At 45.1% G+C, this 14,384-nt stretch overlaps 1 protein-coding gene across 1 annotated transcript; it reads right to left on the bottom strand.

The window, feature by feature from the left end:
* Positions 1-13,439: 13,439 nt before the first annotated feature.
* Positions 13,440-14,384, bottom strand: LOC112265988 (olfactory receptor 2AT4). The gene has a single exon (XM_024443498.1). The coding sequence runs from the start codon at positions 14,382-14,384 to the stop codon at positions 13,440-13,442; it is 945 nt and encodes a 314-aa protein (XP_024299266.1).

Below are 14,384 nucleotides of genomic sequence, written 5' to 3'. Positions count from 1 at the left end.
CCTACCCTCATCATCTACCCTACCCTCACTGTCCCCTTCCACTATCCCCATTATCTACTCTACCCTCACTGCCCCTGTCCCCCGTCTCCATCATCTACCCTACACTCACAGTCCCCATCCCCCATCATCAACCCTACCCTCACTGTTCCCATCCCCCCATCCCCATCATCTACCCTACCCTCACAGTCCCCGTCCCCATCATCTACCCTACCCTCATAGTCCCCGTCCTCCGTTTCCATCATCTTCATCTTCACCCATCTGACCTCGGATGGGGCCACAGTGTCTCCTGACCCCTCCTGTCTCAGCCTCCAGTATTTATGCTGCAGTAGTTTATGTGTCGGGGGGCTAGGGTCAGTTTGTTATATCTGGAGTACTTCTCCTGTCCTATTCGGTGTCCTGTGTGAATCTAAGTGTGCGTTCTCTAATTCTCTCCTTCTCTCTTTCTTTCTCTCTCTCGGAGGACCTGAGCCCTAGGACCTGAGCTCCAGGACTACCTGACATGATGACTCCTTGCTGTCCCCAGTCCACCTGGCCATGCTGCTGTTCCAGTTTCAACTGACCTGAGCCCTAGGACCATGCCCCAGGACTACCTGACATGATGACTCCTTGCTGTCCCCAGTCCACCTGGCCATGCTGCTGCTCCAGTTTCAACTTCCACCTGACTGTGCTGCTGCTCCAGTTTCAACTGTTCTGCCTTATTATTATTCAACCATGCTGGTCATTTATGAACATTTGAACATCTTGGCCATGTTCTGTTATAATCTCCACCCGGCACAGCCAGAAGAGGACTGGCCACCCCACATAGCCTGGTTCCTCTCTAGGTTTCTTCCTAGGTTTTGGCCTTTCTAGGGAGTTTTTCCTAGCCACCGTGCTTCTACACCTGCATTGCTTGCTGTTTGTGGTTTTAGGCTGGGTTTCTGTACAGCACTTTGAGATATCAGCTGATGTACGAAGGGCTATATAAATACATTTGATTTGATTTGATTTGATTTGATTTGATACTCTACCCTCACTGTCCCTGTCCGCCCATCCCTATCATATACCATACCTTCACTGTCCCCTTCCACATCCCCATTATCTACCCTACCCTCACAGTCCCCATCCCCCATCCCCCGTCCCCATCATCTACTCTGCCCTCACAGCCCCTGTCCCCCGTCCTCATCATCTACTCTGCCCTCACAGCCCCCGTCCCCCCCCCCCCCCGTCCCCATCATCTACTCTGCCCTCACAGTCCCCGTCCCCACGTCTCCATCATCTATCCTACCCTCACAGTCCCCGTCCCCCTGTCCCCATCATCTATCCTACCCTCACAGTCCCCGTCCCCCGTCCCCATCATCTACTCTGCCCTCACAGCCCCTGTCCCCCGTGCCCATCATCTATCCTACCCTCACAGTCCCCGTCCCCCAACCCATAATCTACTCTGCCCTCACAGCCCCTGTCCCCCCGTCCCCATCATCTACCCTACCCTCACTGTCCCTGTCCCCCCGTCCCCATCTTCTAACCTACCCTCATCATCTACCCTACCCTCACTGTCCCCTTCCACTATCCCCATTATCTACTCTACCCTCACTGCCCCTGTCCCCCGTCTCCATCATCTACCCTACACTCACAGTCCCCATCCCCATCATCAACCCTACCCTCACTGTCCCTGTCCCCGGTCCCCTCAACACACACACGCACACACATGCACACACACACACACACACACACACACACACACACACACACACACAATGTAGATGTACCATAGCCCCCAGGCTGAGGGAGAGGTCTTCAAAGGCAGTGTGAATGTCCACATGAGGAGGAATACCTGACAACAAGAACACAAATGAACCATTGCCTTAATGGTATACCTTAAAACACCAGCACTACTAACATTAGTTATCCAAACACCAACAAGTATAATGGTTTGTAAATGACCTCTGAATAACTGTTCATTTCCAGTTCAACACACTAGTTTGATTCCACAACAGCATTGATACTGCCTTTACTGCCTTCTACTTTCTGACTGCAGAGCTCTGCTGCCTCTGTGTGGTTAAGGAGAGTACTACAGCTGCTGGATGAGATGAGATTACACTCACCTTGTCCAGAATGGTACTGGTTCACAGTCAGCTGGTCTGGCATGACGTCTGTGTGTCTGTGCCTCACACACTTCCCCAGCACAGGGACACACACCTGGAGAAGACCTGGGAACAGGACCACAAACATTGAGAGTGTATTCACTGAGAGTATATTCCAACACCGCAATCATGGTCATAGGGACTGAGAGACACAAACACCTCCAGGTAACGGTTTGTTTTTGTCCACAATGTTGTTTTGTTGTAGCGAAACTAGTAACCATAATGCTTCACTCTCCTGTGCCTCAGGGCTTTCTGCAATGAAAGACAAGCAAGTTAAACAACAGCCATCAGGCAGTGACTCATACCTGCACAGCCACTGACAGTTGGTTGATTGGTTGCCTGGAGATCAGACGGTGAATTTCTAATACACCACCTGGAACACTTTTTGTAATTCAGCAGATGTTCTTATTGAAAGCGACTTACATGAACATTTAGTGTTAAATGCCATGCTCAAGGGCACGTCAGATTTTTCACCTAGTCGACTCGGGGACTCCAACCAGCGACCTGTCGGTTCCTGGTCTTAACTGCTAGGCTACCAGTACCTGTCATGTGACAGTGTTCGATTCTGGAAATGGTCCTCTACAAGCTGAAATGTTGAATAAAACTTTGCAGACTGTCCGTGGTATTGGTGCCTCGGCTAATGACTTTTAATCACACTTCTAGCTTTGTTTAAATCACAGATAGGACACATGGAAATTCATTTCCTTAGGCATTAATCATGGAAAAATATGTTTTATTTTATTGTGACACGGCATCAGTGAGAGTAGAATTAGAATTGGTCCACTGTGCTACTAGGATGGAGCTAATATGCCGTATTTTTTATGCAAGTTCCTTAAATATGCTGAGAATTTTCCAAAGCCAAGCAACTATCCTGCTCCATTCCGGGAACGTTGTGGGAAAGTCATGTGTAAATAACCATAGGACAGGCAAGCTCTCACCAAGCTTTAAGAAACATATGGTACTCAGAACGTTATGTGCTAGCTGGGTATCCTGCACCATTCCGGGAACGTTGTGGGAAAGTCATGTGAAAATAACCACAGAACAGAGGCACGCTCTCACCAAGCTTTAAGAAACATATGGTTCTCAGAACGTTATGTGCTAGCTAGGATGCTTCTGTTCTGTCCCATCACTAGCTACAGAGTAATATGGGTTACAGGATATGGACAGGTCTCCCACTGTCCTCTCATCCATGCTGTGCATTCAGGAGCAGTGGTGTGTGTATATCTCTTTCTCTTTCTCTCTTTGTCTCTTTCTTTCCCTCTTTCTCTCTTTGTCTCGTGAATTTATACAGATTCACTATTTGCATTCTCCTCCAGTTAGTGTGTGTGTCTGAGGTCCACTTGGCTCCACGCCTCTGACAGATACATATTTCTCTAAGAGGAGTCCAAAATAGAGAAAACAGGATTACCCCCAAATTCATGAGACATGGGGATGTCAACAGACCCCAACCACCATTCCATGATGAGACATGGGGATGTCAACAGGCCCTGACCACCATTCCACAATGAGACATGGGATGTCAACAGGCCCTGACCACCATTCCATGATGAGACATGGGGATGTCAACAGGCCCTGACCACCATTTCATGATGAGACATGGGATGTCAACAGACCCTGACCACCATTCCATGATGAGACATGGGGATGTCAACAGGCCCTGACCACCATTCCATGATGAGACATGGGGATGTCAACAGGCCCTGACCACCATTCCACGATGAGACATGGGGACCCCAACCACCATTCCATGATGAGACATGGGGATGTCAACAGGCCCTGACCACCATTCCATGATGAGACATGGGGATGTCAACAGGCCCTGACCACCATTCCACGATGAGACATGGGGATGTCAACAGACCCCAACCACCATTCCATGATGAGACATGGGGATGTCAACAGACCCCAACCGCCATTCCATGATGAGACATGGGATGTCAACAGACCCCAACCACCATTCCATGATGAGACATGGGGATGTCAACAGACCCCAACCACCATTCCATGATGAGACATGGGATGTCAACAGACCCCAACCACCATTCCATGATGAGACATGGGATGTCAACTGACTCCAACCACCATTCCATGATGAGACATGGGATGTCAACAGACCCTGACCACCATTCCATGATGATACATGGGATGTCAACAGACTCCAACCACCATTCCATGATGAGACATGGGGATGTCAACAGACTCCAACCACCATTCCATGATGAGACATGGGGATGTCAACAGACCCCGACCACCATTTCATGATGAGACATGGGGATGTCAACAGACCCCGACCACCATTTCATGATGAGACATGGGGATGTCAACAGACTCCAACCACCATTCCATGATGAGACATGGGATGTCAACAGGCCCTGACCACCATTCCATGATGAGACATGGGGATGTCAACAGACCCTGACCACCATTTCATGATGAGACATGGGGATGTCAACAGACCCTGACCACCATTCCATGATGAGACATGGGGATGTCAACAGACCCTGACCACCATTTCATGATGAGACATGGGGATGTCAACAGACCCCGACCACCATTTCATGATGAGACATGGGGATGTCAACAGACCCTGACCACCATTCCATGATGAGACATGGGGATGTCAACAGACCCCGACCACCATTCCATGATGAGACATGGGGATGTCAACAGACCCCGACCACCATTTCATGATGAGACATGGGGATGTCAACAGACCCCGACCACCATTCCATGATGAGACATGGGGATGTCAACAGACCCCGACCACCATTTCATGATGAGACATGGGATGTCAACAGACCCTGACCACCATTCCATGATGAGACATGGGGATGTCAACAGACCCTGACCACCATTCCATGATGAGACATGGGGATGTCAACAGACCCTGACCACCATTCCATGATGAGACATGGGATGTCAACAGACCCTGACCACCATTCCATGATGAGACATGGGGATGTCAACAGACCCTGACCACCATTCCATGATGAGACATGGGGATGTCAACAGACCCCGACCACCATTCCATGATGAGACATGGGGATGTCAACAGACCCTGACCACCATTCCATGATGAGACATGGGGATGTCAACAGACCCCGACCACCATTCCATGATGAGACATGGGATGTCAACAGACCCCGACCACCACTTCATGATGAGACATGGGATGTCAACAGACCCTGACCACCATTCCATGATGAGACATGGGGATGTCAACAGGCCCTGACCACCATTTCATGATGAGACATGGGATGTCAACAGACCCTGACCACCATTCCATGATGAGACATGGGATGTCAACAGACCCCGACCACCATTTCATGATGAGACATGGGGATGTCAACAGACCCTGACCACCATTCCATGATGAGACATGGGATGTCAACAGACTCCAACCACCATTCCATGATGAGACATGGGGATGTCAACAGGCCCTGACCACCATTCCATGATGAGACATGGGGATGTCAACAGGCCCTGACCACCATTCCACGATGAGACATGGGGACCCCAACCACCATTCCATGATGAGACATGGGATGTCAACAGGCCCTGACCACCATTCCATGATGAGACATGGGATGTCAACAGGCCCTGACCACCATTCCATGATGAGACATGGGATGTCAACAGACCCTGACCACCATTCCATGATGAGACATGGGGATGTCAACAGACCCTGACCACCATTCCATGATGAGACATGGGATGTCAACAGGCCCTGACCACCATTCCATGATGAGACATGGGATGTCAACAGGCCCTGACCACCATTCCATGATGAGACATGGGATGTCAACAGACCCTGACCACCATTCCATGATGATACATGGGGATGTCAACAGACCCTGACCACCATTCCATGATGAGACATGGGGATGTCAACAGGCCCTGACCACCATTCCATGATGAGACATGGGATGTCAACAGGCCCTGACCACCATTCCATGATGAGACATGGGATGTCAACAGACCCTGACCACCATTCCATGATGAGACATGGGATGTCAACAGACCCTGACCACCATTCCATGATGAGACATGGGATGTCAACAGGCCCTGACCACCATTCCATGATGAGACATGGGATGTCAACAGACCCTGACCACCATTCCATGATGAGACATGGGATGTCAACAGACCCTGACCACCATTCCATGATGAGACATGGGGATGTCAACAGGCCCTGACCACCATTTCATGATGAGACATGGGGATGTCAACAGGCCCTGACCACCATTCCACGATGAGACATGGGGATGTCAACAGACCCCGACCACCATTTCATGATGAGACATGGGGATGTCAACAGGCCCTGACCACCATTCCATGATGATACATGGGCGGCAGGGTAGCCTAGTGGTTAGAGTGTTGGACTAGTAACCGAAATGTTGCAAGTTCAAATCCCCGAGCTGACATGGTACAAATCTGTTGTTCTTCCCAGTTAACCCACTGTTCCTAGGCTGTCATTGAAAATAAGAATTTGTTCTTAACTAGTTAAATAAAGGTAAAATAAAAAAACAATATGAGGTAGAATTTCCAGTTGAGTGTGTGTGGTTTGATATTGCTACTGTTACCCCTACAAACTCATTGGGGGATTAGGTTTGAGATGCTGTTGTTCCCTCTACAGGCTCGTTGGGGGATTAGGCTTGGGATGCTGTTGTTCCCTCTACAGGCTCGTTGGGGGATTAATCCTGAGATGCTGTTGTTCCCCCTACAGGATCTCCCGACATCCTCAGGCATGGATGGATGTCGAATACTAACTTGTGTCATGGGTAACCTGGCTATAAAATCTGTTAGGTATAAAATCAGATTTTACAACTTTGTGGCTGTGCCAGCTAGTGACCACTGCAGCGCTGCCCCCAGGGCAAGATTAATTACACAAAATCAGAGGTGTGGACTAGGGTTGACAGGCGGGAACCCAGTTGCCGAGATTTACCTGAATTTTGCACCCAAATCCACTCCCTTTTCCTGGGATAAATAACAGCAAGAAACGGGTCAATTTTAATAAGTTATTTTTATGTACAGCATGGTGTGAAATGGATCTGTTAAATGATATACGATGTCTAAATCTGGCTTCTCTACGGTCTCTGAATGATGAATCAACACTCAGGGTTGGGACAGACATTTCAGTATGGAGTGCAGTCCACAATGCATGTAGACCTATGATCTCATGGTAACTATTTGTCTTATTCTTTGTAGCTGTTTACTTACCACCACAGTCAGAAGCTGGCACTAAGACAGCATTGAACTGTATTCCGCCATAAGCAAACAAGAAAACGTTAACCCAGAGGTGGTGCTCCTAGTAGCCGGGGACTTTAAAGCAAATTTCTATCAGCATGTTAAATGTGCAACCAGAAGAAAAATAACTCTGGACCACCTATACTCCACACACAGAGACGCATACAAAGCTCTCCATCCCCCTCAATTTGGAAAATCTGACCACAATTATATCCTCTTGATTTCTGCTTACATGCACCAGTGACGAGATCAATAGAAAAGTCTGCTAACACAGACTGGAATATGTTCCGGGTTTCTTCCGATGGCATCGAGGAGTACACCACATCATCAATTAGTGCATCGATGACATCGTCCCCGCAGTGACCTTACGTACATACCCCAACCAGAAGCCATGTACTACAGGCAGCATCTGCACTGAGCTAAATGCTAGAGCTGCCGCTTTCAAGGAGCAGGACTCTAATACGGAAGCTTATAAGAAATCCTGCTATGCCCTCCAATGAACCATCAAACAGGCAAAGCATCAACACAGGACTAAGATCAAATCGTACAACACAGGCTCTGATGCTCGTTGGGTGTGCCAGGTCTTGCAAACCATTACAGACGACAAAGGGAAGCACAGCCGAGAGCTGCCCAGTGACACAAGCCTACCAGATGAGCTAAACTACTTCTATGCTCGCTTCGAGGCAAATAACACTGAAACATGCATGGGAGCACCAGCTGTTCTGGAAGACTGTGTCATAACGCTCTCCGCAGCCGATGTGAGTAAGACCTTTAATTAAACAGGTCAACAAGGCTGCAGGGCCAGATGGATTACCAGGACATGTACTGTGAGCATGCGCTTACCAACTGGCAAGTGTCTTCACTGACATTTTTAACCTGTCCCTGTCCGAGTCTGTAATACCAACATGTTTCAAGCAGACCACCACAGTCCCTGTGCCGAAGAACACCAAGGTAACCTGCCTTGAAAGGCTGTTCATGGCTCACATTAACACCATCATCCCAGAAACCCTAGACCCACTCCAATTTGCATACCACCCCAACAGATCCACAGATGATGCAATATCTATTGCACTCCATACTGCCCTTTCACACCTGGACAAAAGGAACACCTATGTGAGAATGTGATTAATTGATTACAGCTCAGAGTTCAACACCATAGTGCCCTCAAACTCATCAATAAGCTATGGACCCTGGGACTAAACACCTCCCTCTGCAACTGGATCCTGGACTTCCTGACAGGCCACCTCCAGTTGGTGATCAACACGCTGATCCTCAACACGGGGGCCCCTCAGGGGTGCGTGCTCAGTCCCCTCCTGGTCTCCCTGTTCACCCATGATCACCGACAACGACGAGACAGCCTTTTGGGAGGAGGTCAGAGACCTGGCCGTGTGGTGCCAGGACAACAATCTCTCCCTCAACGTGATCAAGACAAAGGAGATGATTGTGGACTACAGGAAAAAGAGGACCGAGCATACCCCATTCTCATCGACGGGGCTATAGTGGAGCAGGTTGAGAGCTTCAAGTTCCTTGGTGTACACATCACCAACAAACTAACATGGTCCAAGCACACCAAGACAGCCGTGAAGAGGGCACGAGTAAACATTTTCCCCCTCAGGAGACTGAAAATATTTGGCATGGGTCCTCATATCCTACAGATTCTACAGCTGCACCATCGAGAACATGACTGGTTGCATCACTGCCTGGTATGGCAACTGCTCGGCCTCCGACTGCAAGGCACTACAGAGGGTAGTGAGAACGGCCCAGTACATCACTTGGGCCAAGCTTCCTGCCAAGCTTCTCTATACCTGGAGGTGTCAGAGGAAGCCCCTAAAAATTTTTAGAATCCAGCTACCCTAGTCATAGACTGTTCTCTCTGCTACAGCACGGCAAACTGTACCGGAGTTCCAAGTCTAGGTCCAAGATGCTTCTAAACAGCTTCTACCTCCAAGCCATAAGACTCCTGAACATCTAGTCAAATGGCTACCCAGACTATTTGCCATGCCCCCCCACCCCTTTACACCACTGCCACTCACTGTTGTCATCTATACATAGTCACTTGAATAACTCTACCTACATGTACATACTACCTTAACTAACTGGTGCTCCTGCACATTGACTCTGTATCGGTACACCCCTGTATATAGTCTCGCTATTGTTATTTCACTGCTGCTCTTTAATTACTTGTTACTTTTATGTCTTATTCTTATCTGCATTTTTTGAAACTGCATTGTTGGTTAGGGGCTCGTAAGTAAGCATTTCACCTGTTGTATTCGGCACATGTGACTAATACAATTTGATTTGATTTGAACATTTCCTATTAAAGTTCAACAATCAACAAGGAATAATGCAGCAGAGGGAAGACCGTGGAACTCTGGCTGAAGTCCAGGGAAACCAACGATGACAAACGCTCTCACAAAGCTGTGATTCCCCTCAGACAATGGTGATGTGGAGTTCTCTTAGAACCAACACACTGGAAGAAATGAACATTAAATTATCCATCATTACAACCTACAGCAGCGGAAGTATTTTTATCAGGTTTTTGTCATACCAAATCAAACCTAATATTGTTCATGTACTGTAGTGTCGAATCCTAACTTGACGTATACCAATAGTCTGTATGCTTACAATTGATCTATTTAGTGACCGAATCATTTATGATAACATTGACAAGTTCTGTAGAGGGCAAAGCAACAAGGGGAAAAACTACCTATTGAGTTAACACAGTACTCTTTCTACAACAATAAACTGTAGATGCTGTATCGGTTTCAATATAACTACATGTATTCCCAAGTGAGCAGCTTACACAGAATCAGGGCCTTGTCCAGTTCCTTCAGAAAGTATTCATTCATTTATTCCACATTTATTTGTGTTACATCCTGAATTAAAAATTGATTTTAGTTTTTTTTCTCAGCCATCTACACACAACACCCCATAATGACAAAGCTTTTAAAAATATATATATTTATTGAAAATGGAATAAAGAAATACATTTTTACATTAGTATTCACACCTCTGAGTGAATACTTTGTAGAAGCACCTCTGGTAGATAATACAGCTGTGAGTCTTCTGGGTAAACCTCTAAGAGCTTTCCACCTGGATTGTGCAACATTTGCCCATTGTTCTATTCAAAATTCTTCATTGTTCAACCATGTTTCCATCCAAAATTCTTATGAAAGTAAAGTACATGTCAGATAAATAATATATTGACACATGACAGGCCTGGAATCATTTTCGGTAAACTTTCCAAAATGCAACAAAACAAAGTACTCTAGACGGGTGGGATTTTTTGTGGGATTCTATTGAGTCAGTAAAATGAATTATGGGAGAAATGTCTGTGGAAACGCTTTTATGCGTAAATATTGTTATATTAACCATCATATCGAAGTAAACTTGGAGTCACATGATGACTTGTTGTGTGGACCTCACACTGCGACTAGTCGGGGAAGCATGCAGTTTATTACTGTCACGCCCTGTCCTTAGTTATCTTTGTTTTCTTTAATATTTTGGTTAGGTCAGGGTGTGACATGGGTGGTTGGTTTAGTTTTTGTATTGTCAAGGTGTTTTTGTCCTGTCTAGGGTTTTTGTATATCTATAGGGGTTTGTATGTCTAGGTATATGTAGGTCTATGGTGGCCTGAATTGGTTCCCAATCAGAGGCAGCTAATCGTTGTCTCATATTGGGGATCCTAATTAGCTTGTCATTTTCCATTTTGGTTTGTGGGTTATTGTCTATGTGTAGTTGCCTGTCAGCACTTGGTTTATATAGAGTCATGTTCATTTTGTTAGTTTGTTTAGTGTTCTTTCTTTATTAAAAGAAGTATGTATTCTTATCACGCTGCGCCTTGGTCTCATCGTTATGACGAACGTGACAATTAGGCTACAGATTAAATAAATGATGATGAAAGTGCAAGATGAGGAGCTTGATTCTCCTTTCCCAAAAATATTGAGAGTCTTATTCTGGTGACATGATAATTGATGCTATGCTGGCATGTGACAAGTAAAAATGATCTTGCTCTTTTGTCCATAATAATAATCTCATCATGTAGGCTGTATGTGCACTCTAGCCAAAAGTGCACAGATTGGTATAGCACACTCACTATATAACAAAATCATCTGAAGAGTTGAAAATGCCATGGAAACCCATTTAACTTGTATTTATTTTATTGGTAGATGGGAATTTAACCTCAAAGGGTATTGTATGTGCACTATGCCATCATGCACAGGCTTTTATCGCCAACAAGTCAATTTGATAGAAACATCTCTGGTGGGAAAATGTGCATATCGTTTTCATGCGGATTTCACATGCAACTCTTTCACCAATTGGATGGAAACTTAGCAAGTGCAAGACAAACATTTTCAGGTCTTGCCATAGATTTTCAATCAATTTTAAGCCAAAACTGTAACTCGGCCATTCAGGAACATTCTCTGTTTTCTTGGTAAGCAACTCCAGTGTAAATTTAGCTTGGTATTTTAGGTTATTGTCCTGCTGAATGGTGAATTCATCTCCCAGTATCTGGTGGAAAGCATTCTGAACCAAGTTATCCTCTAGGATTTTGCCTGTGCTTAGTTCCATTACATTTCTTTTATCCTGAAAAACTCTCCAGTCCTTAATGATAACAAGCATACCCAAAACATGATGAAGCCACCATTATACTTGAAAATAGGGAGAGTAGTACTTAGTGGATTTGCCCCAAACATAACACTTTGTATTCAGGACAAAAGGTTAATTGCTTTGCCACATTTTTTGCAGTATTACTTTAGTGCCTTGTTTCAAACAGGATGCATGTGTTGGAATATTTGTATTATGTACATGCTTCCTTCTTTTCACTCTGTCAATTAGGTTAGTATTGTGGAGTAACTACAATGTTGTGGATCGATCCTCAGTTTTCTCCTATCACAGCCATTAAACTCTGTAACTGTTTTAGTCACCATTAGCCTCATGGTGAAATCCCTGAGTGGTTTCCTTCCTCTCCGGCAACTGAGTTATGAAGGTTGCCTGTATCTTTGTAGTGACTGGGTGTATTGATAAACCATCCAAAGTGTAGTTAATAACTTCACCATGCTCAAATGGATATTTAACGTCAGCTTTTCTTTACCGATCTACCAATAGGTGCCCTTCTTTGCGACACATTGGAAAACCTCCCTGCACTTTCTGGTTGAATCTGTGTGTTGACAGAGGGACCTTACAGACAATTGTATGTGTGGGGTACAGAGATGAGGTAGTCATTCAAAATTCATGCTCAACACTATTATTGCACACAGAGTGAATCCATGTGACTTATTAAGTGACTCGTTAAGCACATGTTCACTCCTGAACTTATTTTAGCCTTGACATAACAAAGGGTTTGAATAGTTATTGACTCAAGACATTTCAGCTTTTATTGTACATATTTCGAAAAACACAAGTCCACTTTGACATTATGGGGTATGGTGTAGGCCAGTGTCCCCCCCCCCCACATTTAAAAAACAAATTCATGGCTGTAACACGACAAAGTGTGGAAAACGTAAAGGGGTGTGTATACTTTCTAAAGGTACTGAATGTAAGTTTTCGATTTCAAGGTAGGATTTGGTAATCAGTTCATATTGTTGTAGGAACTTCTGAAATTAATAAAAGAAACTGATCCAAAACAAATGTAATCATTGGCTTATAACTGGCAATAATCTTGAGTAATGTTGTTGTACTAAAGACAATATCAGAAACAACTATATTTGAAATAACTAAATACATAATAATCTTTGTCCAACAATAAACACTAAATGCTCTATCTGTGCCAATCTAACAAGGCGTTATCTACTGCTACACAGAGGCAGGGCCTTATATAGGCAGCCCTCCGCACCTCTCTGATTCAGAGGGGTTGGGTTAAATGCAGAAGACACATTTCAATTGAAGGCATTCAGTTGTGCAACTGACTAGGTATCCCCCTTTTCCTTTCCCTTTATATGTCCATTTTGGATGTCAATTTAGGATATGGTACTCAGTTGGTATTCTTGTAGGGACAAGTATTTCTAAACATAATAACAGAACTCAAAAAAATAATTTTAAGCATTGGCTTACAGCAAAGACATTCTCTTTTTATGGAGCAGTTGACTTCTTGAATTTTTTCATCAAGGTCTGTTTCATATCTTTTGTCTTGAAACAGTATATCAGTGGATTGATCATAGGAGGGAGCAAGCTATACGACATGATAATAACAATATGTAAATCAGTGCTGAATCTAATGCCGATATTACTGGCCAGATAAATAAAACACCTGGGGAGATAATACAGGGCAATGATGATCAGCTGACCACTGCAGGTAGAAAGGGTTTTGAGGCGGCCTTGGGGGCTCGCAATCTGAAGAACTGCCACAATAATAGAGCAATATGAGAATATAATAAAGGCTAGAGGTCCCAGTAATACCACCATTGCTGTAACAAAAGCAGGAAAACTATAAGGGGCCCTATCAGTGCATGCAAGCTTTGTTATAGAAATATGATCACAGAAGCACTGCAAGATTGTGTTTGAGTCACAGTAAGGAAGAGGATAGGCCCTAATTACCATCATCAATGGGCAGGCTTTTGCAACAATCCATGCAGTGGCATTGAGTATATGAATCGTGGAGTTTTTGATAATCATTGGGTATCTGAGTGGGAAACAGATTGCTACATATCTGTCTAAAGCCATTATCAATAGGAGAAAGCTAGTTACGGATCCAAAATAGTGAACTAAGTACATTTGCAAAAAACAACCAATGAAAGAAATTGCCCCTGCATGAAACCAATACCTGGCAATAATCTTTGGTAAAGTGGTGGTGCTGAATAGCACGTCAGACACAACCAGATTCAAAATGATAATATACATCGGTTTATGGAGAATGTTAGGAGTTGCGAACAAGAAAAGAACAGCAAAATTTCCTATTAAAGTGCAACAATAAACAATCAATAATACAGCTGAGGCAAGACCGTAGAACTCTGGCTGAAGTCCAGGGAAACCAACGATGACAAACTCTGTCACAAAGCTGTGATTCCTCACTGACAT

The sequence above is a fragment of the Oncorhynchus tshawytscha genome, linkage group LG13 (assembly GCF_018296145.1).
Source record: "Oncorhynchus tshawytscha isolate Ot180627B linkage group LG13, Otsh_v2.0, whole genome shotgun sequence".
Classification (NCBI taxonomy): Eukaryota; Metazoa; Chordata; class Actinopteri; order Salmoniformes; family Salmonidae; genus Oncorhynchus; species Oncorhynchus tshawytscha.
This window is presented reverse-complemented; position numbering and strand designations above follow the sequence as displayed.